This window comes from Mercurialis annua, linkage group LG4, assembly GCF_937616625.2.
Source record: "Mercurialis annua linkage group LG4, ddMerAnnu1.2, whole genome shotgun sequence".
In the NCBI taxonomy this organism is placed as follows: domain Eukaryota; kingdom Viridiplantae; phylum Streptophyta; class Magnoliopsida; order Malpighiales; family Euphorbiaceae; genus Mercurialis; species Mercurialis annua.
The window spans coordinates 35800611-35827001 of NC_065573.1; the positions used below are offsets into that span (position 1 = coordinate 35800611).

At 34.1% G+C, this 26391-nt stretch overlaps 4 protein-coding genes across 9 annotated transcripts; 2 read left to right on the top strand and 2 right to left on the bottom strand.

Moving 5' to 3' along the window:
• Positions 1 to 26: 26 nt before the first annotated feature.
• LOC126679117 (phosphatidylglycerophosphate phosphatase 1, chloroplastic/mitochondrial) lies at positions 27 to 4531 on the top strand. 3 transcript variants are annotated; one of them, XM_050374056.2, is made up of 6 exons: positions 27 to 730; positions 837 to 914; positions 1123 to 1196; positions 1282 to 1389; positions 3441 to 3605; positions 4119 to 4531. In XM_050374056.2, the coding sequence occupies exons 1-5, from the start codon at positions 67 to 69 to the stop codon at positions 3555 to 3557; spliced, it is 1041 nt and encodes a 346-aa protein (XP_050230013.1). In that variant the 5' UTR covers positions 27 to 66; the 3' UTR covers positions 3558 to 3605; positions 4119 to 4531. The 3 variants fall into 3 exon arrangements, with proteins under 3 accessions (XP_050230013.1, XP_050230014.1, XP_050230012.1); XM_050374057.2 differs by having other exon boundaries at positions 4141 to 4531; XM_050374055.2 differs by lacking the exon at positions 4119 to 4531 and having other exon boundaries at positions 3441 to 3643.
• LOC126679116 (taxadiene 5-alpha hydroxylase) lies at positions 4083 to 8010 on the bottom strand. The gene is made up of 3 exons (XM_050374054.2): positions 5691 to 8010; positions 5282 to 5469; positions 4083 to 4420 (listed from the first exon to the last, which is right to left on the bottom strand). Exons 1-3 carry the CDS (start codon positions 6658 to 6660, stop codon positions 4121 to 4123), a joined length of 1458 nt encoding a protein of 485 aa, XP_050230011.1. The 5' UTR covers positions 6661 to 8010; the 3' UTR covers positions 4083 to 4120.
• A 9618-nt stretch (positions 8011 to 17628) lies between these two features.
• Positions 17629 to 25483, bottom strand: LOC126677597 (uncharacterized). 4 transcript variants are annotated; one of them, XR_008790559.1, is made up of 4 exons: positions 25297 to 25483; positions 23411 to 24677; positions 22730 to 22860; positions 17629 to 17730 (listed from the first exon to the last, which is right to left on the bottom strand). XR_008790559.1 is itself a non-coding variant. In XM_050372287.2 (2 exons), the coding sequence occupies exon 2, from the start codon at positions 24673 to 24675 to the stop codon at positions 23632 to 23634; it is 1044 nt and encodes a 347-aa protein (XP_050228244.1). In that variant the 5' UTR covers positions 24676 to 24677; positions 25297 to 25483; the 3' UTR covers positions 23224 to 23631. The 4 variants fall into 4 exon arrangements, 1 of the variants encoding a protein (XP_050228244.1); XR_007640562.2 differs by lacking the exon at positions 17629 to 17730 and having other exon boundaries at positions 21792 to 22860; XR_007640563.2 differs by lacking the exon at positions 17629 to 17730 and having other exon boundaries at positions 21792 to 22860; positions 23288 to 24677.
• On the top strand, positions 18724 to 20387 carry LOC126677598 (protodermal factor 1). Its single transcript, XM_050372288.2, has 3 exons — positions 18724 to 18954; positions 19044 to 19455; positions 19841 to 20387. The coding sequence occupies exons 1-3, from the start codon at positions 18777 to 18779 to the stop codon at positions 20169 to 20171; spliced, it is 921 nt and encodes a 306-aa protein (XP_050228245.1). The 5' UTR covers positions 18724 to 18776; the 3' UTR covers positions 20172 to 20387.
• Positions 25484 to 26391: the final 908 nt, after the last annotated feature.

The following is a 26391-nucleotide window of genomic DNA, read 5'->3' on the forward strand; positions in this document are numbered from 1 at the left end:
ATTTAGGCTATGTATAATGTGCCACCAATTAATATTAAAATATGAAAATGGCAAATAGATTTAGAAATGGAAATGCCGTGCGCTTGTGTTGCACCCTTGCCCAATTGCTACTGTCCCATTCTTGTTCCATTTAATTTGCATCGTAGAACTCTAATCAAACCCAATTCTGTTTTCCAAATCCACTCCAACAATTTTTCTTTATTCACTCTCCATCCTACAACTAATTGCATCAGTAAACACGACAATTACCACACTAGCAACAACAAAAACCCAACTCAAATCCACTCCTTAATCAACCATTTTCAATGCTCCATTGACAATAACTCGGTCAATAACAAACACCCAGAACCTCAAAACCGAGAAAAACGGTTTAATAATCAAGAAAAGCCAGAGCCTTTAACCAAGAAACCCCAAGGACTTTTCACAAACATGTGGTGGGCGGATTTGAGAGCTGCACTGGGACAAAGAGTTAACATTGAAGGAATTGTTTCTTCAGTTTCCATGTTTGTTAAAGAGCAGCATTTGGCTCTACCTCACGTGTCAGTTCGTGATATACGTTACATTGATTGGGAAATGCTGCACCAGAGAGGTTTTCGAGGCGTCGTTTTCGATAAAGATAATACAATTACAGTGCCGTACACTTTGAATTTGTGTGGCTATCTTCAGCCCTCGATAGAGGAGTGTAAATCTGTTTTTGGTGATGATATAGCGGTTTTCAGTAACTCTGCTGGTAATTTTGGCATGACCCTTTTGTTTATGTTAAGTTCTTATAGCCGTGTTTGATGCTGTTTACTAATTATTTTTAGTTTGTTTTGGTTACTTGTTCAATGAATTAGGGCTGTGTGAGTATGATCATGATGGTTCTAAAGCTTTGGCGCTTGAAAAGGCTATTGGGATTAAGGTCATAAGGCATAGTAAGTCTTTCATTGCCAATGAAAAATCTTTACATTTCTATAATGGTTCAATAGTTTAATTTGTTATGCAAATAATAGGCCGGTTGGATGTTCGGCTAATAGATTTTTAGTTTACTTGGTAAATGCACTGAAACTAATGCGTTGAATGTGATTTCCTAAAGGGTCTTGTTTGTATAGAATATTGATTTTGTATCTGCTAATTATATAGGGGTAAAGAAACCAGCTGGAACAGCTGAAGAAATTGAAAAGCATTTTGGCTGTAAATCTTCGCAACTTATCATGGTACGTATGTAATGCGAGATTTATAAGCTGTTAACTTGTTTTTGGAGTTTATTCGGGTCAGGTAATGATTGTTTGCCTGTGACAGGTCGGTGATAGACCCTTCACTGATGTTGCTTATGGGAACCGAAATGGCTTTTTGACAATATTAACAGCGCCGTTGAGTCTTACTGATGAGCCATTCATTGTTAGGCAGGTTAGGCTCGCATAATATGGGTATTCTGATTTTCTTTAACTGAAAATAATGGGGGTTTAATTATTCAAAATTTTATGGCCATGCTTTATGGCTGCTATACTACATACTGCAATTGGTTATGGTATTAAGTCTCGTATGGAAGTGTAGCAGAATACTTTAAAATGCTACTTCTGTGGTTAAACAAGATAAGGATTTTAAACTATAAATATTGTTTTTAACTTATCTGACAAATGCAAAGACTAGATATTATCCTTGTAAATTTAGTTAGCGTGTTCCAGTTTATACACTTCAATCACACCATTACTTTTTATGATAAAGTTTGTGTAATTAGGAGTCGTTGATTTGGTCTGACTCCATCTTCATTTGCTGGTTGCTCTTGATGCATAGAAATGAAAGAATATGATCATTCTGACTAAACTTCCTGTTTATTTTCCCACTGTCATGCTGCCGCTTTGGTTAATCTCGACATTAGGTGTCTCATTTAAAATTTAATCTTAATTAAATGTATATAGCAGTAAATGCATCTTCATTCATGTTCATGCTTATACATATGCTGATTCATTATGTGTGGTTGACTATTAAACGGCTTAATACATAGTTTGACCCCTGAACTTGTACCCTTTTACCCATCTAACCTCCAAACTTAACGTCTCACCTATTGAACCCCTGAACTTGTTAAATAACCCGATTTGACCCCCGAACTTGATAAATACGTAAACATTGAACCCCTCCGTACACAATTTCTTCTAGAACATTTCAAGTGACAGGTGGACACGAAGGGTTCAATATTTGCATATTTATCAAGTTCAGGGGTCAAATCGGATTATTTAACAAGTTCATAGGTTCGATAGGTGAGACGTTAAGTTTAGGGGTTAGATGGGTAAAAGGGTACAAGTTCAGAGGTCAAACTATGTATTAAGCCACTATTAAACTAAGTAGCACGGAAACGGAAACGGGAAACGAAAACGATACGAAACGGACACGGAGAAACGAAAGTTTTTCAAAATGAAGGACACGAAACGTGGGGGAAACGTGTAAATAACAAAAATTTAGGGATATATTTATAAAAATATTATTTAAATATTTATGATAATTAACAAAATAATTCAATTTAATGTACTAAATATTTAAAATTTTATAAATATATAAAAAATATAATACAATTCAACACAAATAAGTATATTTGTTGTATTGTGGGCAATGCGAATGTAAAATTTATGGGTAACTAGTTAGATTTTTTTATTTGTGGGTAATAATTTTAAATTTTTTACAAATTTTAATTTTTATTATTTACAGAAACGGCCCGAAACGTTTCGTACGGGTGTCCAAGAGTTTCCGGTTTCCGAAATGTTTCCGAAACGGGAAATGCAACTTTATCGAAGTTTCCGTGCTTCTTAGCTATTAAACTACTAAATCCCTAGTCCATTTGGGAGTTGATGACTTGCTGTACAAGATAGCTGGGGAAAGAATAAAAATCACCAATTTGTTTTTCTGATTTTTTTTTTGTTTCCTCCTAAAATTCGAAAATCTTGATAAAGAAAGCTTACATTTAGGAAGTAAACCATAAAACAATAAATTTTTTGAATTTGGCCAAACTGTTAATTTTTGTCTAAATTGAATATTGACCGAGTTGTTGAATTTTGTCTAAATTGGTTCACCATAATGATATTAAATGTAATGTCATTACTTATATATAATTGTAAATGCACAATTACATAAATGGTTATATTACATTACATTCCATTACAGCGTACCAAACATGGCTTAGTTTAATGTTGGACTGACAATTTGAATACACAAAGTTCATTCATGTTTCGTCCTACAACTAAGAACCATACTTGTTATGAACATTTAGAACATATATGATGCATGTATATTGTAGTTAAGATCTTGAAAATGATATTGGAGTTGTCTATTAGTAGCTCGTCATTCTATTAATAATTTTCTTTCTCTGTCATTGCTATTATGGGGAAAATCAAAAGCGATTTTTATTTGTTATAATGTAGAAGACGTGGATTATCATAGTTCCATTCCAATATTAATCTTTGCAGGTGAGGAAACTAGAAATGTCATTTACAAACTATTGGTTTCGAAAAGGATCAAGGCCGGTTAGTCACAGTCTACTGCCTGATGCAATGCAATGTATAAAAGATCCACCACCTCTCTAAAGTACATATATGCAAATTTAAGCATGTAGCCACCACCACTGTTTATTGGTTAGTCCATTTTAGTTATGGAAATCACATTTCATTTATTTATTTCTTTCAGTTTATGCTATCAATATTTTAGATTAACCACAAACCGGAATCAGAAGGCAAAAAGGATACGCATCAAAACATTGTGAGATGATTTATAGGATGGCATGTTTCATATTATATTGATCATAAGTAGGGGTCTGCATTCGGTTCAAACAGAATGGAACCAAGGTTTTGATTCGTTTTCAACCGAACCAAATCAAACGAGTCGCTTTTTTTTGTTCTGTTTGGTTTGCATTAAAAATGGAATGATTTCTTTTTTACTTTTAAAACTGAACCAAATATAAATAATCAATTTTTTTTATGATTTCAAACCGAACCGAATCTGGTGAATTTTTAAAATTATTTCTAACAAGATCATGTAAAAGAAAAAACATGTTAACTTTTACGCATTATATTATGAGTGTAAAATTGACATAAACTTGATAGTTGTGTAAATAATTGAATCTCAACAATATTGTAATGGTAATGAAGATCTACATTTTTGTTTTGGGAGAAACTTTGATGGGCATTCCATGGGAAGGGAAAGGGAGAGGATCAAAGGAGATATGCTCATTAGGGTGGATCACAGACCAATCATAAAGAGTGACCACATAGTGCACAAATATGAGAATAATAAGCTTGGCTAATTGGTAGCCTGCACACAGTCTTGGACCTCCTCCAAAGGGGACATACACATATCCTGAGATTGGCTCTTCAAATCTTGTTGGCTTGAAACTTTTTGCATCTTTGAAATACTCTTCATTGTAGTGTGTCCCATGTGTTGTCCATAGTACCTTCATCCATATACACATATAATGCATTCATAACCTCTTTTTTTACTCTTATTTTTCTTACTACAATATAAATAAGTATATTTAAATATGATACTCTTAATTTGAACAGTATATTTATATTGCTAGATAATACTTATCATATTGAGAAAAGGGTCAAGATCCTAAACTTGAACATGAGGGTAAATCTACATGATTCATTGTTAATGAAAGATGTAGATTCAAAGAGTCTCAATTAGCTTAAATCAATTTAATATGAATGGTGTAGATTTATCAAATATATCCAAAAAAACATATATGATAAAATGCATTAGTATGTTGTTTTGAATTGGGTCTCTTTTATTTTATTTTTCAATATAGCGTTTTTTCACTTTTAATTTTGTAGACATTGGGTCCTTCCGTCACAAAAATAAAATTTATATGCTCCACACGCCGTTTGTGCAACTAGAATATATATTTTATTCGTTTTTTTACATCAATTTCATTTGAATTGAATCCCTGCACTTTTATATTTGTCGAAAGTAAGTTCCTCAATCAGTTTTATCGATCAGACTTGACACCAATGTAGTATATAAATTGAAAATGAATCTATGCAAATTGCCTAATAATATTAAAATAGTGATCAAACAGTTGATTTTTCTTTTTTAAAAAGTATGTTAATTATTAAAATTTTATTTAACAGTTCTACAACAAGGTCGACAGTTGAATCTTACATACTCTACAGGATTAATATTTTTCTGTCATTAAAACAATTCAATTTATTTATTTCATGATTAAAGTGCAATGACTAAAAAACATACTAGTAGTAATTTTGGATGATGCTAAATAAAAAAAGAAGCAGCAGCATAGGAAATGAGAAAAAACCTTCCATCCTTTGGGAATGATAAAACCTTCATATTCAATTTCGGTAATGGCTTTCCTAAAAGAGCCAAATATTGGTGGAAACAGGCGCATGCTTTCACGTGCCACTTGCCACGTGTACTTCATCTTCTTTGTATCTTCCATTTTCACCTTCTCTCCCTCTTTCTTCTCCTTCATTATCTCCATATGTTCTGCCCACACCAATACATATTTATTTCATTTTTAAATATAAACTGAGATTTAGAGTTTAAAAATCAGTTCGAGACGATTAAAAAATCATCTCTAGACCGTGAGATTTAGAGTTTAAAAATCAGTTCGAGACGATTAAAAAATCATCTCTAGACCGTGAGATTTAGAGTTTAAAGATCAGTTCGAGACGATTTATAAAAAAAATAGAAAGCATTATACGTACCTTGAAGAACTAGAGCATAGCAATCAGGATGATGAGCTAACATTTTGAAAATCATGGAAATGGCAAATGAAGTAGTATCATGAGCAGCAAAAATTAATAAAACCACATTATCAATAACCTCTTCTTCACTAATTTCTCCTCTAATCATTCCACCAACTAATTGACATAATAAATTTCCACCATCAACTTTTTCCAACCCTAATTCCATCATTTTTCTCTTCTCTCTCACAATTTTAACCAACATTTTCTCTATTTCTGCCCTAGCTTTCTTTGCTCTTGAGACCCTAGACCAAGGTAATAATGAAAATATTTGTGGTGCAAATACCCCATCAAGAACTCTTTCAAAATTACTCAGAATTATTTTATCGTCTTCAACTTTAAACCCTAAAAAACACTCGAACACTATATTAAATGTCAACGCCTTTGTAGAATTATAGAGACTAATAATATTCGATCTATTCCAATTTTTGTCCAAGTGTGACTCAATTGATTTGCATATTTTCGGCACTAAAACTTCAAGTCCGGAACTCGAAAGATTTGTAGTGATCATCCCACGTATGCATCGATATCGTTCTCCTTGTTTTTCCATGATCGAGTTCTTGCCCATGAGTTGAACCGAGCTGCTAGGCCATGAGCTGATAACTAACTTGAACTCGTTCGACAAAAAAAACTTGTTAGCCTCAGCTCCGTTTACTATTATTGTTGGCGAACCCATTAATCTCGTTTTGAAAATGTTGTTCGCATATTTTAGCATACGTGGTTGAACAAATTCCTCGAATAATTTGTTTCTTCGTTGCGCTTTGAAGAATTCTATTGTTTCGCCTATCCAAGGTAGTCCCATTTCGCCTGGTGGTAATCTTTTCTTATTCTTGTTATGTAATTTTCTTAGTTTCAAGAAAATTGCGGTGATGATGATTGTAGTAGCTGTGAACAAGATGGCCGAAGATGAACTTGAATAGCTGATTTCCATGGCAAGTTTGTGTTCTTTCAACTTGTGTGAGTGAGTTTTGATATTTTTATTAGATTGAAAAAATCAGAGGTATTTATAGCTTGTTAGAGTGATATAACTTATTATTATAATAATGATGGAGTAAAAGATTGAGTGATACAAAATTCTACATCTTATATTTTAAGCTGATATCCAAATTTTAGTTCATATTAATGATATAAAAAATTATAAGTTTATGTTTATCGGTAGCAGCGTATTTCTAAACAAGGTGTCAACGTGCGATGAAGATTAATATGACGGGAAATATGACAATGTATATGGCTCACTCGGTCCTATCAGAACGTAACCAGGATTCCATTTCAGTCTGAGCTTAATTTTGAGTCCACCTCTAACCTTTCGGCAGCTCATATTAACCTCCTCTAATTTTGAATTCATTGTGAATCGTACCTCGTTTTTTTTAATTTTTTGAGAGTAGTCCGGGCTAGAGCCTACCCACTACTTCGTTCCGCGACTGGTCACCGTATAGATAGGAAATTGATGAGATGCTTTGGTTTGAAATAAAATCACCGTCCTAGAAATATCATATTTTTTCTTTGCCTGCCCTATTATTTATTGCATGTGCTAAAGTTGCTAAAATTCCTGAAGTTATTACACCCTTTTGACGAATGATAACAAATAAATCAAAGGATGGTATATCTGAAAAATTCTGAAATCTTATTGAGTTTTTAGTCAAACCACAGTATCCCTAAAAATCGGGCAGCTCCAATTGTCGATGGACAATTTATCTCTTTATTTGGAGTTCAAATATTCATTGGAACTTGGAAGGCAATTGCAAAAAATACCAAAAAAACCTTCATAGTTTTTCTAAAAGTATAAATAAGCCCATAAACTACTTTTGGGTACAATTAAATTCTCGTTTCAAAACAGAACAATTCAACACTCTAAATTCTAAATCGGCCAAATAGATTCTTCCGTTAAATACGGCAGTTAACGAAGTCATATTTATCAAGAAAAAAGTTCAAAATTACCTTAATATTTACAATATGTCTCATATTAATCCGTCAAAGATCTTTTGATTGATAAAACGTTTTAATTAACGATCCAATTTACACTTTTCCATTTTAATTATTAAAAAAATAAAAAACGTACTCCGGCTAGCAGAGGCTCGTTCTCAAACGAACTCATTTGTCGAAAAACTGGATCCGTATATTCTCTTTGAAAACAGACGCATCTCGTCTGTTCTCTCTGAGAACAAACCTTCGCCTGTTATGAAAGAACAGACGGCCTCTGGCTGGCCGGCGGTCAGTTGTTACCGGGGGAGTGCCAGTACGGAGTTTTGATTTCTTAAATCAAGATTTAATTAGATTTAATTAAATTTTAATTGGTTTAATTAAGTTTAATTGAGTTTTGATTGGTTTAATTAAGTTTTGTAGGTTAATTGAGTTTTGATTGGTTATGTTTAATTGGTTGATTGGTTTAATTAGATTTTAATTGATTTTAATCAAATTAATTAATTGGAGCTAATCATAAATAAGAGGGTGAAAAAATGCTAAAAATTTCATAAACATAAAATTGATAAATATTTAAAATATTAAAAAAAAATTGAATTTTTTTTCTATAAGGTTATGAGGGACACATCAGTAATTTATGTTAGTTTGTAACATTGATAGGCGAAAGAGTTTAATTGTTCAGTTTTGAAACAACATGGTTTTGTTATGTCCAAATTTTTTAAGGGCTTATGTGTATTTTTGTAAAGTTATGAGGATTTTTTTGGTATCGTTTACCATTGTTTACTATTTACAATGAAATGTGAACATGCTCAATAAGGGGACAATTTTATTTACATTATCTGATTTTTTTCTCTCATTGTAGTATTACAATTTTAATTTGTAATTATAATATATGTAAATTAAAATTTAATAATAATAATAACTTTTAATTAGTACATTTTTAGTTTTACTAAAATAAGCTTATATAGAAGTGACATGGACGTTTATCTGATATGAGGAACTATCATATTTTTAAATGGTAAAAAATTGTCAATGATTTTACTAAAGTAATAGTATCATAGTTTCCAAAATCTGAAGGTGTGCCCATTACTCTGTTCTTGTTCTAGGCAATGAAACTTGAGTAAAATAAACATATCAAAAGCACAATCATTTGCATGGTATTTTAAGCCTAGTGTATGGCTCCAATTTAAGCTTCAACAATGATAAATCCTAAATAAAACTAAAATTTTATAAATCTTGAACAAACTTGCAAAGGTTATGATTGTGTAATCCATTATTTACAATTTGGTAGTATTTTGGAATCTCACATAATAATTGAATAGTTGATTTGTATTTGTTCAAACTTCAAGGACACTTGGGTACCAAAATATATTAGGAGATATATTATTAGCGTCTCACCTAATAATTTGATTTTTTTGAGTCAAATATGGTAATCGACTCTTTAAAATCTTAGTTAGTTTGTTAGTTACGAAAGCGTGGTTTCAACCCACAACCTCTTGATGCACTTAGAAGTGTTTTAGCCATCCAAACTAGGCCCACATTGGCATCTGATTTTTTTTTGATAAATTTATTGCTACCTCCGTTCTTTTTTAGTTGACCATTTAGCCAAAATTGCACATATTAAGATAGTGGGATTTTTGTTTAAATAATAGAAGTAAATACTAATATAACCCTACTATATAATAAATGTTTTGTAAATTGAGTTATAGAGTCATTTATTAGGGAGGGTTAAATTTGGAAGATAATAGCTAATGTTATCTTAAAATTTTAAATGGACAACTAAATATAGACAAATTCATTTGACTAAATGGACAACTAAAAAAGAACGGAGGGAGTATTTGACATATATCGCAATGCATAGTGTAAGGGTATAAAAGAGTTGAGATATTTGCAAATAACTCGAGATCGATTTATAAAGAATTCAAAGTCAATTCAAAAATTTAAGTTGAGTTCGAGCTGTCTCGAGTTTAATCTCGACCTGAGTTTGAGTATCAGATAGAAATAGTCAATCATGCTCATGACTTTAAACAAATTTAAACAAGTCATTTACACATATAAAATATTAATATTAACTATTAAAATGACTAAAATTAGGGGTATGTGGAAGGAAATATTGAAAGAAACCCTACTTTTGGGCCTTGGATGATGGTTAGTAAAAAAGGAAGGGGGAATAATGGTTATGGTAAATCCAAAGGGAACCAAAATGGGAATATGGCTAATGAGAAAAACCAGCACGGATCGCGTTTTCAAATTTTGGAAACAGAAGATTTGAATTTATCTCCAAACATGGAAGGAAGGTCTGAGATAGAAGAAGTGGAGGCAAATTCAAACTCTCAAAGAAACCCTATTTCTAAGGGCAAAAATATTGCTCATGCATTAAAAGTCCAAAATGGCTCTAAGATACCGACTGTGAAGCCCCATACTATGGGCTCTGCTGCTAAGCCCAATGGCCCTAGTAATATTGGTATAACTAAATTTAAAGTCACGGCGGGCCACACTTCTTTAGATAGAAACAACCATTCGGTTGTAAATGTTTCTTACAATCATGATATTCAGAACTTGGAGTCAGGAGTAGAGAATGGTTCTGACATGGCTCAACTTGCAGGGAATACCGTTTGCAATCCTAAGGAGGGTTTGCCTCCTGACATTGTTATTCTTCCTGGTGGGAAATTAGAAGAGAGCACAGACATCAGTATGGAAGATGTCAGGTTGGATTCTAATAAAGCTGAAGGATCAGATCATGGTTCTATACCTATGTGTGGAGTGATTTCTGACTTGGATTCTTCTATCCTAGCCAAAATCATATGATCTTGTTATAAGCTATTTTTTGTCCACTTCCTTATTTTATTTTTAATGATTGACAAAAATAAGATTTTGGTTTGGAATGTGCAAGGTGCGGGGTCCAAAGATTTTGGTAGAATGTTTCGTGTTTTATGTAAGCGTTATCATTTTGACATAGTGAGTATTCTTGAGCCTAGAATTAGCGGGACGAAAGCCGACCATTTTGTTAAACTCAGTGGATATCAGTTTTCTCACCGTATTGAGGCCCAAGGTTTTTCTGGAGGTATTTGGATTCTTTGGAATTCTGAGACAAAGGTTTCAGTTTTGGAAAATAATAAATATTTTGTTCATTTGAAAGTGGTTGACAGTGCAGGCGGTTATGTAGTAACCTTTGTTTATGCAAGTCCTAATGCTGGTTTGAGGAAAGGAGTTTGGACTGATCTTCATTGCTTGGCAAATAATACTCATGAGCCGTGGCTGATTGGTGGAGACTTTAATGCGGCTTTATATGAAAGTGAAATGAGAGGTGGTGTTGTAGGGAGGTCAAGTTCTTGCATATTGTTTAAAGGTTGGGTTGAGGAACATGAATTGGTTGACCTGGGCTATTGTGGCTCTCCTTTTACGTGGCGTCGCGGTAATATTAGGAAGAGGTTGGACAGATTCTTGTGTAATTCTTTGTGGGCGAGTAGATACTCTCAAAATTACGTCACTCACTTGCCGCGTATCCAATCTGACCATAACCCTGTCTTTCTTCAGTTTAATTCTGAAGGTTTTATTACTTCTCGCCCTAAGCCTTTCCGTTACCTTGCTGCTTGGGTTGGAGATGAAGGTTATCATAATCTAGTTAAAGTCAATTGGAATAATGCTGATACTTTTCTGGTCTCTATGAATCGATTTACGGAAGAAGTTAGAAACTGGAACTATCATGAGTTCGGCAATATTTTCTCTCGCAAGAATACCCTCATGGCTAGAATACGAGGCATCCAAAAGTCTAGAGACTTGTATAACTCTCCAAGGCTGGTTAATCTTGAACAATCTCTGCTTAAGGAGTTAGGCGATACTCTTTATCAAGAAGAGCTTCTTTTGATCCAAAAATCAGGCAGTGATTGGATTATGGATGGTGACCGTAATACCTCTTTTTTTCATAAAAAAGTGGCCCAACGAAGGAGAAAGAATAGAATTGTTGCTTTAAAAGATGATGACGGTAATATAGTTGATGATCAGATGGCTTTGCAATGTTTGGCTAATGATTATTTTGCTAAATTGTTTACTAAGACTGATGACCCAGAGCCTGAGTTCTCTATCTCTGGCAGATTTCCACCTATTAATCCGGATACTCATGAGAAATTGGCGGCTTTGATTACGGATGATGAAATTAAGACAGCATTGTGGGACATGAAGCCTCTAAAAGCTCCCGGAACCGATGGCTTTCATGCACACTTCTATCAAAGTCAATGGAAGCTTGTTGGCCCTAAGTTGTGTACGTTAATCAAGGGCATATTTCAAGGCAATGAGTTGCCTGCACAACTGAATAAAACTCTCATTACTCTCATTCCTAAATGCAACAATCCGGAGACGATTAGACAGTTTCGTCCTATAAGCTTATGTAATGTATCTTATAAGATAATTACTAAGTTAATAGCTAATCGTTTGAAGATGTTGATGCCTCACATTATTGGTCCGACGCAAACGAGTTTTGTGGCAGGGAGACATATAACCGATAATATTATTCTCGCTCAAGAAGCAATGCATACTTTGAGGAAGAAGAAAGGTAAAAAGGGCTATATGGTTATCAAGATTGATCTTGAAAAGGCGTATGATAAAGTTTCTTGGAAGTTTTTGATCGACACCCTTGAGGATATTGGTATTCCTAAGATCTTGACTGATGTTATTATTCAATGTGTGACCTCGCCTTCGATGAGTCTTTTATGGAATGGGTGTGTTCTCGATGATTTTAAGCCATCCTGTGGGATCCGTCAAGGGGACCCAATTTCGCCTTACCTTTTCGTCATGTGTGTGGAGAGACTTGCTCATCTTATTTCTCAGGAAGTTGGTATTCGAAAGTGGAAGCCTTTGAGAATGGGTAAAGACTGCCCGGATTTATCTTATCTCTTCTTTGCCGATGACCTTTTACTCTTTTGTGAAGCTTCTATGGAGCAAGCTGCTGTGGTGAAAGGAGTGCTGGACTCCTTTACTGCTTCGGCTGGGCAACGTATTAATAATGAGAAGACTAAAGTTATTTTTTCCACAAATGTTCCTACAGTGGAGAGAAATAATTTAGCCTCTTATTTGGGTTTTTCGATTACTAATGACTTAGGCAAGTATTTGGGAGTGCCTTTACTCCATGGGAGGCTAACTCGCTCTCATACAAAAGGGATCATTGATCGTATTCGTGCTCGTATGTCCAGTTGGAATGCTAAGAACCTCTCTCAAGCTGGTCGAGATACGCTTGCTAAGTCGGTTATTCAGGCGGTTCCTATTTATGCTATGCAGTCTATGGCTCTCCCTAAAGGAACTTGCGAGGAAATCGAGAAGTGTTGCCGAAGTTTCCTTTGGGGTTCGACTAATGGTTTTAAGAAGATGAGCTTAGTTAATTGGTCGACAGTTAGACAACCAAAAAGAAATGGGGGTCTTGGCTATAAAAATATGACCTTATTTAACCATGCGTTGCTTATGAAGATTGGCTGGAAGGTTATTGCTGATAAAGATAACTTCTGGGTTAAAGTTTTGCGAGCAAAATACAGTTTTGATGATAGTGAGTGTCATGCTTTGAAGAAAACTAAAGGGGCTTCTCATTTATGGCAAAATTTGAGCAAGATTTGGGAGAATGTTTATAATGGTGTGAGGTGGGCTCTTTGTGACGGTAAACGGATCAGATTCTGGTTAGACCCCTGGATCGGCGATAATACGATTCTTAGTCAAGTGGCAAACTCTCCTATTCCAGATGATATGCTGCACTGTACTGCTAATTATTTTGTCACCAATGATCAAGTTTGGTGTTGGGATAAATTAAGAGATTTTCTCTCTGACTCTTGGCTTGATGTTATCAGCAAATTCCCTGCTCCTGATGAAACTCATGGCAGTGACTTCATGTATTGGGGCCATTCTCCATCGGGTTCTTTTACAACGAAAACAGCGTACTCGTCGTTAGCGAAACATGATTGGAATGAGGAGAATAGAATCTGGAAAATTATATGGGAATGGAGAGGTCCAGAAAGAGTTCGTCATTTTTTATGGTTGTTTGCCCACTCCAGTTTAATGACGAACTGGGAACGTGCTCGTCGTCATTTGGTGGCTGATAGCACTTGTCCTAGATGCCATGTGGAAGTTGAAGATCTGAATCATGTTTTTAGGGGTTGCTTGTTTGCTCAGCAGCTATGGAGAAGAGTTATCCCGCCAGATTTGATGAACATATTTATGGAAATGCCTCTAGAGGATTGGTTCATTTGCAATATCCTGGGTACGACTCCTTTGAACGACTGGGGGGATTGGAAGTGTGTTTTTGGTGTAGCTCTTTGGAGGATTTGGAGTTGGCGTAACACCTCTGTGTTTGATGGTTCTCTAATTCCCATATCTGTTGTTATTCAAGATATCTTCAAGAGAGTTGAGTTTATTAAGTCTGCGGACTTTAAGCGGAAGCAGTTGCACTCACACCTTTTGAATAAGACTTTGGTTGATATTAGTTGGGTTTGTCCACCTCCAACTTGGGTTAAAATTAATACAGATGGTGCTTTTAATCCGATTACAGGTTTTGCTAAAGCAGGTGGTATTGTTAGGGACGATGGTGGGCAGTGGTTAGGTAGTTTCTCGATGACTATCGGTGTTGATTCTGTTTTTGGGGCAGAATTAAGGGGTGTGCTTCATGGTCTTCAACTTGGATGGAAGCTTGGATTCAGGAAAATCCTTTTGGAAGTCGACAATCTGACTGTGGTTGAGAAGATTAGGAGTAATACTGATGCAGGGCAATTTTCTAGCATTGTTGCTGCAATCCAGGCTATGTTGGCTAGAAGTTGGGTGGTTAAGATCTATCATATTTATCGAGAAGCTAACTTTACGGCGGACCATCTCGCTTCGGTTAGCAACGACTCTATTATTGGTTATGTTTCTCATGAAATCCCTCCTAGCAGTGTGCTTCCTTGGCTTGCCCATGATCTTCATGGTATCACTTATACCAGATGTATTCATAGAAATTAGCTTCTGTGTTTAAGGCTTTGCCTCTCTTTTTGTACCAAAAAAAAAAATTAGGGGTATGTTATTTGAAGTGGCGGTAACAAAAATGAGAGATGAGAAATGCAGAACTGACAAGAGCATCTGGCAAAGACTTAAAAAGCTTTAACTCTTAATAAATATTAACGGACCCTTATGCTGTATGTTTGTGCTAAAACATCAATGGTCACCACTCAAACACATCTTTTTAGAAAGAAAATCAGTCACTCATTGCTTCAAAAACTCAATAATACTGTAATATTATTTGTGTTTCTACCTCACCTACTTCTCTGCCATTCTCATTTAAGGTTTGGAGAGTTGAGACAGATTAAATACACAACTTCTTCTTCTCTCACAATTTATATGCCTCCCTTCCATTTTCTCTCCTCAATGCCAAATCATTTGTTGTCGTAACCGAACCGGTGGACGAACCGGTATGGCTATATTAACTGTTCAGCAAGTTTAATGGTTCAGATAGTTTTTTCGGTTCAGGTTGAACCGCATTTCTAATCTTTTGAGAGGAACCAAACCGAAATGGCCTTGGTTTGCAGTCAAACTGATTGAACCAGACAGTTGGTTCATAAAAAGTGATCATAGTAGCGTGCATTAGTTCAAACCAAACTCAACTAGAGTTTAATTCTTTTCAAAATCAAACCAAACTAATTTTAATATTATTTCTAATTCTTTAAACTGAACCAATTCAATTGATTTTCTTTGACCTAAAAATGAAATTAATTTTTTTTTGGTACATGGTACATGAAGTTTCCTGAACGGTTCTCAACTGTGAGACGACACCTTTAAACCTTACACACTAATCCCTATTCGAGCCGTGTAGGTCCCTTGCAGGAGGCAAACTCTGGTCCGAAATTTTAAACGGCTTCTTATATCAGTACAGTTCCAACTCGCGACCTTATTTAAAAAACTTTACTTCTAAAATTGAATCTAACAAAAAAGAAAGAAACAAAGGATCAACGCGCCCTCTGAACTTGTGACACAAGATCATTTAACCCGATTTTTACTTGTTTGAGTATTTAACCTCAAAACGCTTTATTTTTGGGTCAAACAACCCTATAATTTATATTTTTATTGCAAAAAATAAGTTTTGAATAATTTTCTCGCAACAATTAAGAAACTTTTAAATTTTTATTTCGCATTATTCACCTGCGATTTATATTTTACGCATTTTTAAAATATAATTTTGGGATTATCTGACCCAAAAATAAAAAAATTTGGAATTATTTGCTTAAATAAATAAAAATTGAATTAAATAATTATGTGTTATAAATACAGGGGTGCGTTAACTCTTTGTTCAAGAAGAAAAGGATTTTATGGCTGGTCCATTTTTTTTTTAAAATCCCATCATGGTCATCCATCATGCTTTTCATAGTATGTTGTCTTTTTGTGTATACAACTAAACCTCAAACCTAATGCAATCAACAGACTTTTCCTATTAACTTTTACTTCATAACTTCACAATCCGTCCAAAATTTTGAGTTTTGAAAGAGTAATAATGCATACCCCCCATCATCATATTATTTTGTTTTATCAGGATCCTCTCCTCATATGCTGAAAATATTTATGATCCATTAGTTCAAATCAAAATTGAACTTGTTTATCCATGAAATAACAAAATTCTCCGGTAGTTCATATTTTTAAAAGGCCAAATCCATCTAAAAACCCTTGTATTTTACACTTTTTTTTCGTAGGTCCTTATACTTCATTTTTATATTATCTGGTCCCTCTACTTACCTATTTTTATTTTTCAGGTCCTTTTTGAAAATTTTCTAGTCCTTTTTAATGATTGGAGGAAAAAAAGATTGTAAGTATAGGGACTGGAGGAAAAAAAATTGTAAGTAGAGGAATTGAAAAAAACTTTAAAAGGACCTGAAAGTTGAAAATAGATAAGTAGAAGGACCAAATAATACAAAAATAAAGCATAAGAATCTACGGAAAAAAAAGTGTAAAATACAGGGGCCTCTAGATGGATTAAGCCTTTTTAAAATTCACGAGATTTGTATCGGAGACATTATAAAGGAAAAATATAACTCCATACTACTTGAACCAGTAGGCCTTACATGCTATCAACTTTTCTCAAAGGAGAAGTTACAAAAAGAATCTAAAATGGGTCAAAAAATTAGAATATGCTTTTTCAAGGAAAAAAATCATTTTTTATGGGCAAAAATAAAAACGTAAAAAATATTTTAATTTTTAAAATGAGATCGTATTTTTAAAAATTAAATGTTTTGTGATTTTCAATAGCTAACGAATCCATAATTTTTTTTCAGTCCTGACTTAATTCTAATTCACTTGTAAATCTAATCGTGATTTCACCACAAATTTACCATATTTTTTAAAAATTCACCTTTATTTTTTTTTTGATAATTTGGAAAAGGGGAGCGCCTGTGGGGAGGAACCGAATCCATGACCTAACAATTTACTGCTCAACGCTTATACCATTTGAGCTACCCTTTCTCAAAATTAGGTTTAGCCTTGAAATGTTTCTACACAAAGAAATCAGATTATAGCAATTATATGATTTAGGTCTATACATCAACCAACTAGCTATATTTGATTCATGTTATAGAATACATCTAGAATATAATATTTCTCTTTTGTTTTTAAGAGAGTACTTATTCCATAAAAATTATAATTTCATAAAATTGCAATTATTTATTCAAAGTTTAAACTAAAACAAGAAACACTTATTACATATGAAATAATTATTTTATTTCTTATTAATTTCTATACACCAAATATGGCCTCAATTAATGTTAGCTTGTTTCAGCAATTGAGGATGGAGATAGATCGGTTAGGTCAAAACAATTAAATGAAATCACCCATCTGTTACAGGAAACAAATTCTTGCTAGTTTTTTTTTAATCCAATTAAGCCCTTTTCCTTTTTTTACCCATTTTTCTTCAGGAACCAACCTAGTGTCAAGAATTCAACTACAGATAATATTCATAACATCTTGTTTAATATGGGCCTAGACAGAGCTTTTGAGGTTGTAGTGGTTATGTTGGGATCTAAAAGCTTTTTCAAAATATTGCATTTATCACTTAGTTTCAGGGCTTTTGCAGCACCAGCTGGCATACCTATAAATATTTAAAAAAAAAAAACATAAACCCATCCAAAAAATATCTTATTTTCCATAAAATACAATTTTATCCCAAAAAAATTATCTGTATCTAACAAATTTCACTTTAACATTTTATTTTTACCTACAAACTATACATTACAATAATGTAGCAGATTTCTTAAAATACATCTTCAATACGGAGCGTACAAAATAAAAACCATTGGATTAAGAGTGAAAACATGGAGGGTGTAAAAAATGCATATTTTTAAAAAAACTACCGATTTTAGGCTGTTTTCTTCTCCATACTTTTAGTGGATCATCTTTACCAGCAAGTACAATCAGAAATGATTTTCCAAAAAACTGTTCCTATCATCATGAGTACTATATGATATTACAAAAGGGCTAAGATTTATACTACTAATTAACAATATGGCACTAAACAATGGAACCATGTCTGTTTATCACTGCTAAATTCTACACTTAATTTTTGATTTTATTTCAAACCATCAAAACTCTACTCAGGTGCATGTCAACATGTCACATGCCTCTATAAATGTCAATTTATAACCTTTTTGTTCTTTGCCTTGTATCCCAAACATTGCAACCATTCCAGCATAATTTGATTAAAACCTCATTGAAATTCAGCAACATCAATTCACTTGAGATAACTATTATAACAGGATTAATTCAAACTACAAGGAAAATCAAGTAACTATAGCACAATCTAAGCCAAGAAAAACTATAATGGACATTTACAACTCTCAGGAAGAAGTCAGTAATGCAAGTTTTGTTTTCTAGCTTATCTACTGAGTAAAAAAGGAAGGGAGAGATGAGCATGTAGATGTGAATTATGAGTTTATGGTGAGTAGAGAGTGTTATTGCAACAGCAGAAGTCATTAAATACTAAGCATTAATACCATTCTGAAACACATCAACTAACACCCTCCTCTATGACCTGCCAATATTTACTTCTCATTATCTGTCAATCCTATATAATCACACCTCCACTTCCTTCTACACTACACCTTCCAAAATCTTTCTTCTTTTTTGTGTTCTTCAGCCATGGGAAATGAGAAAGGCAAGCAGCAGGCCTCAGTTCAGATGTGGGTTTTGGTGGTTGGCTTGCTTCTCCAAAACTTGGCTATTCCTGTAATGGCTGCTACTGCTACTGCTACAACCACCTTTGAAGAACAGAAGACCTACTACTCTCCAGACCCACATGCTAGAACTCCTCCTACAGGTTTTTTTTTTTTTTTTTTTTACGTTAGTATAGAAATTCTAAGCTGTCGAGTAACTATCAGCTGATTCTATGATGTTTTGTAATGGCAGGTTCTCATGTACCTACACCGTCTCACGGTTCACCATCCCACCATGGTTCGCCATCGCATGGTGGCTCACCACATCACTCTACTCCATCAAACCCATCCCCTTCACACGGAAATTGCGGAACCCCGCCATCAACTCCATCAAATCCTCCTTCAGGAGGTGGTGGTAGTTACTATCCCCCTTCACATGGTACCCCGAGCACCCCCTACGTTCCTACACCCTCGACCCCAACCCCGAGCACCCCCTACGTTCCCACACCTTCAACCCCAACTCCGAGCACCCCCTACGTTCCCACACCTTCAACCCCGACCCCAAGCACCCCCTACGATCCCACACCCTCAACCCCTACTCCAAGCACCCCCTACGTTCCGTCACCTCCATACATTCCTGACCCTAACTCTCCCTACACTTGCAAGTAAGCTTTCTCTCAACTTCTAGTTTATCAAACAAAATCTATCAAATTATGTGTTTTTTAGCAAGGCAATGTGACACACGTAGGAAAGTGAAAAACCAAATCAAATGAAATAACCAAACTGACGAATTTTGTTTGGTTTGAAATTATAAAAAAAAATGGTTTTCAGTATGGTTCGGTTGGAAAGTAGAAAAATTCTAGTTTATTTTTTATTCAAACCAAACCATACTGGAAAATCAACCGAACCGATATACTTTAATTTTCTTAAAAATTCAAAATTTCAGTTCGGTTCAAACCGAAACAAACGCACATGGACTATATGTACATGTTGATAATGCAGTTTTAATTTTAGTAAAAGTATTAACATCCATGTTTGCTGATTTTACAGCTACTGGAGGACTCACCCTGGACTAATATGGGGAGTGCTGGGCTGGTGGGGAACAGTAGGAAATGTCTTTGGAACGACTAGCTTGCCAGGATTTGGAGCAGGCATGAGCTTGCCACAAGCACTTTCTAATACACGTACTGATGGTTATGGAGCACTCTATAGAGAAGGAACTGCTTCCTTGCTCAACTCTATGGTTAGCCACAAGTTTCCTTTGACAACAAGGCAAGTTAGGGAGAGTTTCCTTGCTGCATTAGGCAACGACAAGGCTGCAGCCGCTCAAGGACAGCTCTTTAAGCTAGCCAACGAGGGCAGACTCAAGCCTAGAAACTGAACAAGTCCCCTTCAATTCTTAAATATCTTGTGGTGTGTGTGCTTTGTTAATCAAGACTTTTCATTATTAAATGTTGGTAATATTTTAATTAAGAGATATCTCTGATGTTATTATTATCATTAATTATCATAGTCATGAGGATAGACAGTGTTGAGACATTTAAATGCTTTTTAAGTTGATGTGTTATTTAGTTTTAATAAGATTTATTATTATTTCCTTTGAGTTTCACTATTTAAGTCTTGAACTATTAAATGTTTAATGATACTAGTAGCTAGTGTCATTAAATCCTGAAGATATTTGTTTTTTGACCTACCCTAGCTAGATCTTAAGACAGCCCCAATTATAAATCTAACTACGCCTGACAAATTATTAAAAATATAAGCAATGGAGTAAGTAAATAAAACTCTCATCTATAACACATCTTTTTTATAGATATATACATTAGTAACTAGGGTTCACATCTTTGATAAATATATGAATTTTGTCCATATGAGATGCGAAAAAGGAAATAACAAGATAAAACTCTAATTTTTATTGGCTTCAAAATACTTCTATTTGTCATATACCTTATTGCAATTTGTATATCTATGCTTATAATGGTTAACACGAAAATAATTTTTTTAGAAAAACACAAGCTAACAAACTAATACTTAATAAACAAATGCTTAAAAATGACTAGGATGGAAAATGAGTGCAACCCAACAAAATTTCAAGGAATCGTAGAAAACATGCCAGAAGGAATTTGCAGGAAATACAGCATAATATGTCAAGTTTGCAGTTTCTATTGTAATATGTTCCTTCTCTATACAATAGATAGCTGTGATCTAATTGTCTGACAGGCATAACGTGACCAGGAAAATTTTTATGTGAGATAGAGCCAATGTCATATTAATTATAAAGTAGACCACATTGAAGATCTGGTATCTTTTATAGTAAATGAGAATTGAATGATCAATACGTATAGCAATAGTAAATGCAGACAGTAGTGCATGAAGATATTCATTGCTGGCTATCTATAGACAGCACAGCTGCAAGAAATTTAAGTCAATCTCTTGTCCATGCATGCTCAAACTAATTTACAAATTTCAGATATGGGTTCACTACAAGTCTAGAATTTAGGAAAAAAAAACCTTGGCTCTGCTGATGGATCTTATCTGGTTTTGGTTCTGTTTCTTGCTCCTAGCTTGCTAGAGTAAGTGTTCATGTCCATATTATTCTAAAACATGATTAATCTTGAAATCTGGTTTGGAAATCAAAATTCTGATACACATATGTTCAATAGTCTAAGATTTGAGCCCTTCTGTCAATTTGCAATCAAGTGGACAACAGATAAAATTTTGGTCAGCCAAAAGTCTTGGTATGAGTGAAGAAGAACATTCCTAACTTTATTGTAAGCAACATCTCTGAATACAGGAAATTCTACAAGGAAAGTATGGTTATAAAAGAGAGGATCTCATCATGCTATTTGTTTGGTAGATGCAAAGTTAACAAACGTTTTCTTAGTATAAACCCACGACTTAAAATTGATTATAGTAATGGATAAGGAAATCAAGCCTGATAATGACATAGCTCATAAACATATATATAAAGCAATTAAAATATGATGTGCCAACAACCATGGAGGGAAAAGATATAAAGCACATTCAATAAGCATAGTCTTTGGTTGCTACGCACTTAAATTCCCTTATTTACAAACTTTAATGTCATATCAGAAAGAAAACTGAAACTCTTTAAAGTCATTAACTAATAGTCCTGTTTTGAACAAAAGTTCAACTTATACAATAAACACAAAGATACAAGGATAGGGTCAGCATCACAATTAATAGAAATATACAACCATACCAACCCACATAATAAGAGTGGGAGTGGAAAAGAACAGCTGTCATTTGGTAAAAAAATGAAAGCAAAGACTAGTGGCAGGGGCGGAGAGAATAGGGAATAACCGGGAGTTAGAGCCCCATTAAACTATTTTAAATTTAATGCATGTATTATATATACACAGTTTTTAAAAGTGGTATTACAAAAGTTTATAAGATTTTCTTATAGTATTTTAGCATTTTAGATGATAGCATTACTTGATTTTACCTGTAAGTATGAAACACCAATAATAATTTAGCTAATTAAATTACTTTTACGAAGGAAAAAAAATAATGATCGTTATTAGGTTGAAGATATTAAATCGATGGACTGAAGATAGGGAGAGGAAGACCTAAGCAAACTTTAAGAAAAGTGGGACACAATGATCTAGCAGCTCTTGGTCTTTCTATAAGGGTCGCCCAAAATCATATTGAATGGAGAAAGAGAATTCATGTAGCCGACCCGAATTACTGGATCATCAGTGCTAATTATTATCTGGCTAATGAACTTAATCTAGCATCTAATGATCCTAAAATAATAAAACTGTTACATTAGGTTCTGTTATTATAAGGTGCATATGCTCGCGTTGTAGGCTTGCATAGATATAAAATGAGTAACGTGCAAGTAAAGGAAAATTATCAGATGTTCTTTAAATGCATGTTTTCTCCTTAATTTCAAGATGAAAAGGTGATAGATATTACCTTAAACTCAAAATTGTGGCTCCGATACCGATAAGTTAGCAAAGGAACCAACACTGATGAAATGAGTCGCTCTTTTTTTATTTGGAGAACAGAGAGTACCAAGCTCAGTAGTTCACTTACAGCTCCACCACCTAGGAACAATAAATAACAATGTTTATCACTTTAATCACATTGTAGAAAATGTAAACGCATTTAACTATAAGCCATTCTTTTATCTGATAAAAGATAATTATCATATTGATATCATAGACCACATTTAGATGCACAGACTGCTTGCAGTTTTCCGAATGCCAACACTTTATATCGTGTCTTTCAGGAGTACATTTAAGTTGAACTCTGACGGTGAATTATAACAAATAGATGTCATTTCTTCTAACTAGCATTGGCAGACGTTTACGTTTATGCTTGAAACTGAAACTCTCATAATCTTAATTCCTAAACTACAACAGCTGTTGCTTCAAATAGAAGTCATTATTGACACATAAACAACTAAATAATTCAATAGAAATTTCAACCATTCGACAATCATAAATTTTGAGCTCATGTTAGTTTTCTCACAAATCAGTGGCCAGCATATATCCTGGTTACATCTCGTAATCAGTAATTTCCCTCTAGAAATTATGCAAAAGTCAAGTTCTGCTATTGCAGGCTTTGCAGCTTGTAAGGGATTCAAATGCTTACTTCCTCTTTTTCCTTTTTTTGGAACATGGTAAAAGATAATGGAGTTTGATGCTGAATCAGGGTGATTCTAAAGGCAACCCATTCTTCAGCTTTTAGGCTTCGTCTTACTTGAGCTGGAAAATCTTCTCTTCTTTTCCATACAAAGTACAAACTTCAGTTGGAAATTTACTCTTTCAATCTCGAGGAAGGAAACATGTCTTTTATAATGTCCTGACTTGTGACTACTCCATATGAGATTCAAACCATTTAAAGATTTGCTGAGATTGCAAGCTAGTCATTTCATGGTATGCAAATGCAAGATTTAGTTCCTCCTGAACATGTTGGACCAAATTTTCATCTAATAAAAGATCCTTAGTATCACGTAGAGCTGCTTTCCAGTTTGTAGCTCGCCCGTCTTTCTTCATATATCCATTCCTGTCAATAAAGCCCTTATCCTGAAACAGCTTAAACAACCTCGCAGAAACAGTATGATCAAGTCTGGGAATTCTATCAGCTAAAAGACTTGGTGATAAAGGGAACTCAATGCACTCAACCTCCGCAACATCAATGCCTTTATTCTTTAGAATTTCAACTGCTTCGCTTATCTTTTGTTGTCTAGATAAATCTTTAGGCATATGCACAAAAAGTGTTGGCGGATAGTTATCTGTGATATCAATTCGATCAAATATTCCTTCAGCAATCATAATGGTAATGCTGCTAAATCTTAAACTGGTGGTGGCAAGTGCAGAGACAAAGTATCCACCAGAAGAAGCCCCCAAAGCAACAAGCGGTAGCTTTTCAAGCTCATTCCTCCTTACCCACGTTTTTATAATATTTTTAACAATCAACAATTCTTCTCTAAAAGTCCAGCATCTACCTGCACTTGATATTGTCAGAACTGCAAATTTCTTAGCAAGCGCGTGAAGCACAAGAAGCCTTTCCTCGGGCAAACCAATGCAATTAGCACATCCAGGAGATCTTTCCCAAAAGTTGACAGCTCTTCCATTACATCCGTGAGCCAGAAAGAGGACTGCTTTTGGTGAATCGGGTATTTGCCATATCACATCGGTACCATTTCTAAACTCTACAGTTGGGTGAAACTCCTCAGGCTCAAAAGCATTCAGTTCCTGCGATGACAATCCTACAGAAGAGTAGGTCCTTTTGCCATCATTGCCAAAATTCGCTACTAAACATAAAACAACCAGAACCAGACAAGTGATTGAAACAGGCACCCAATAGTTTTGAAATCCAAGCCAAGCCCTTGATTTGCTACCACGTTTCAACATTGCTGTAAACAGAGGAAGGCAAAGAATAGCTTAATCCATTTGCTCTAAGAAAAACAAAAATTTAGATGATTATCAATTAAAAGACAAAATCTCAACAATAGTTGCAGCTAAGTACAACTGTTAAACCAATGACTGTTTCATTGTCGTTTATGCATCGACATTTTCCCAAGAAATGAAAGACAAATCCAGCAATGTTATGATTCCATATAAGCACGTTATCCTACTGATGTGTTCTTGTAATGCACAATCTACTTAGCACCAGCTTACATCTAATGCCACGTTTGAAACAAAAATCGTAATCAAGCTTTTAAGAAATCATGTCATTTTTTCACATATTTGATTTCTTTTTTGATTAACTTGAAAGGATTGAATTCGAGCAACTTCGACATTTCCGAACACGAGAATTAGCAAACATGAACTATATTAAATGGATGCATTGTTTAAGACTTTCACAGTCACTGAGCTTAGAACAAAATCTCCATCTAAAAGCTGATTTCAGGCTTCAAAAACTTAAGATCATACTCATTAGGTACATCAAATAAATTCTAGCATCGGTAAAAGCTTCGATAAATTAATAAACACAATCAATACGAGAACGGAATAACATGCTATTGAGCCAACCTTATATTTCAAGTGTCGCCGGCGACAGATTCAGAATCGGAAGCAGCTGCCGGAGAATGCCAAAACAACTGATGCTAGTTGGTTTAAATTCTATCTCTGGGCTACTAGATTTGATGGATCATTTAGCAGGCCAGGCTGAGCCTGGTTAGGGATGGGCCTCATGAGCTTTGCTAATGTAGTCATGTCCAGCTCCTCCTGTTAAAAGAATTAGGGTTTGTTTTATAAAAATATATATTTCAGCTAAATGTCTGCAAAAATATATTTTAGTCTTTTTCTGTTGTAAAAATACGCTCTTAATAGATTATTGCTAGAGTTTAATATATTTAAAACATAAAAAAAGTTAACAAAATTTATTTTACAACAGCAAAAACTCAGAATGTATTCTAGTAAAAATTTCAAAAAAAGCATAGTGCATTTTCTTCGGATAATTAATATTACTAGAAATTACATGATTTATCATAAAATACATAAATTTATAAAATTAGATATAAAAAAATGAGTTTGCAACACAACCTTTTAATGTTTTTAGAAATAATATTTGACATTTTATATTTTCAAAAATACCATTTTTAGTTTAACTATTATAACTAATAAGAATAATGTATCAGTGTCGTATCGTCACCAAATAACACGCTAATTGGATGAACTGCTTGTAAAGAGATATGTGATCCGGGTGTTTGTGTTTGTAGAATAGGCGACTTATTTTATGCCAGGTCATCGATTTTATCCCGTGAATTACATTTGTAATTTTTTCGATTTTGAGATCATATAAATCTCTATTCTAATTTAAAATAATAATTATAAAAATAAAAATAACTTTTTTTTACTGAAAAATTACATACCACAACACAACACTCTTTGTAATGTTATTTTTTAACTTTTCTTTTTTAGGGGATTTTTTTTTTTAAACTTAAAATACCAATTAGTTGGTTAAAAAAATTAAAGGAAATAATTTGTTAATGTCACATCTATATCATGTCCCCAAAAAATTCAAGTGTCTCAAAAAGCATTTTCCCTTGTATAATTATTTTCCCGCGGCTTTAAACGCGGCATTTATTTTGGCTTTTATCAACAAAAATAAAGAAAAATAAACAA

Coding starts and splice junctions, on each gene's coding strand:
- LOC126679117 (XM_050374056.2), top strand. CDS start 67: ATGGAAATGCCGTGCGCTTGTGTTGCACCCTTGCCCAATTGCTACTGT. Junction 915..1,122: donor GATTAAGGTCATAAGGCATA/GTAAGTCTTTCA, acceptor CTAATTATATAG/GGGTAAAGAAACCAGCTGGA. Junction 1,390..3,440: donor AGCCATTCATTGTTAGGCAG/GTTAGGCTCGCA, acceptor TAATCTTTGCAG/GTGAGGAAACTAGAAATGTC.
- LOC126679116 (XM_050374054.2), bottom strand. CDS start 6,660: ATGGAAATCAGCTATTCAAGTTCATCTTCGGCCATCTTGTTCACAGCT. Junction 5,470..5,690: donor CTATGCTCTAGTTCTTCAAG/GTACGTATAATG, acceptor TGGTGTGGGCAG/AACATATGGAGATAATGAAG. Junction 4,421..5,281: donor TCATTCCCAAAGGATGGAAG/GTTTTTTCTCAT, acceptor ATATGGATGAAG/GTACTATGGACAACACATGG.
- LOC126677598 (XM_050372288.2), top strand. CDS start 18,777: ATGGGAAATGAGAAAGGCAAGCAGCAGGCCTCAGTTCAGATGTGGGTT. Junction 18,955..19,043: donor TGCTAGAACTCCTCCTACAG/GTTTTTTTTTTT, acceptor TTGTAATGGCAG/GTTCTCATGTACCTACACCG. Junction 19,456..19,840: donor AACTCTCCCTACACTTGCAA/GTAAGCTTTCTC, acceptor CTGATTTTACAG/CTACTGGAGGACTCACCCTG.
- LOC126677597 (XM_050372287.2), bottom strand. CDS start 24,675: ATGTTGAAACGTGGTAGCAAATCAAGGGCTTGGCTTGGATTTCAAAAC.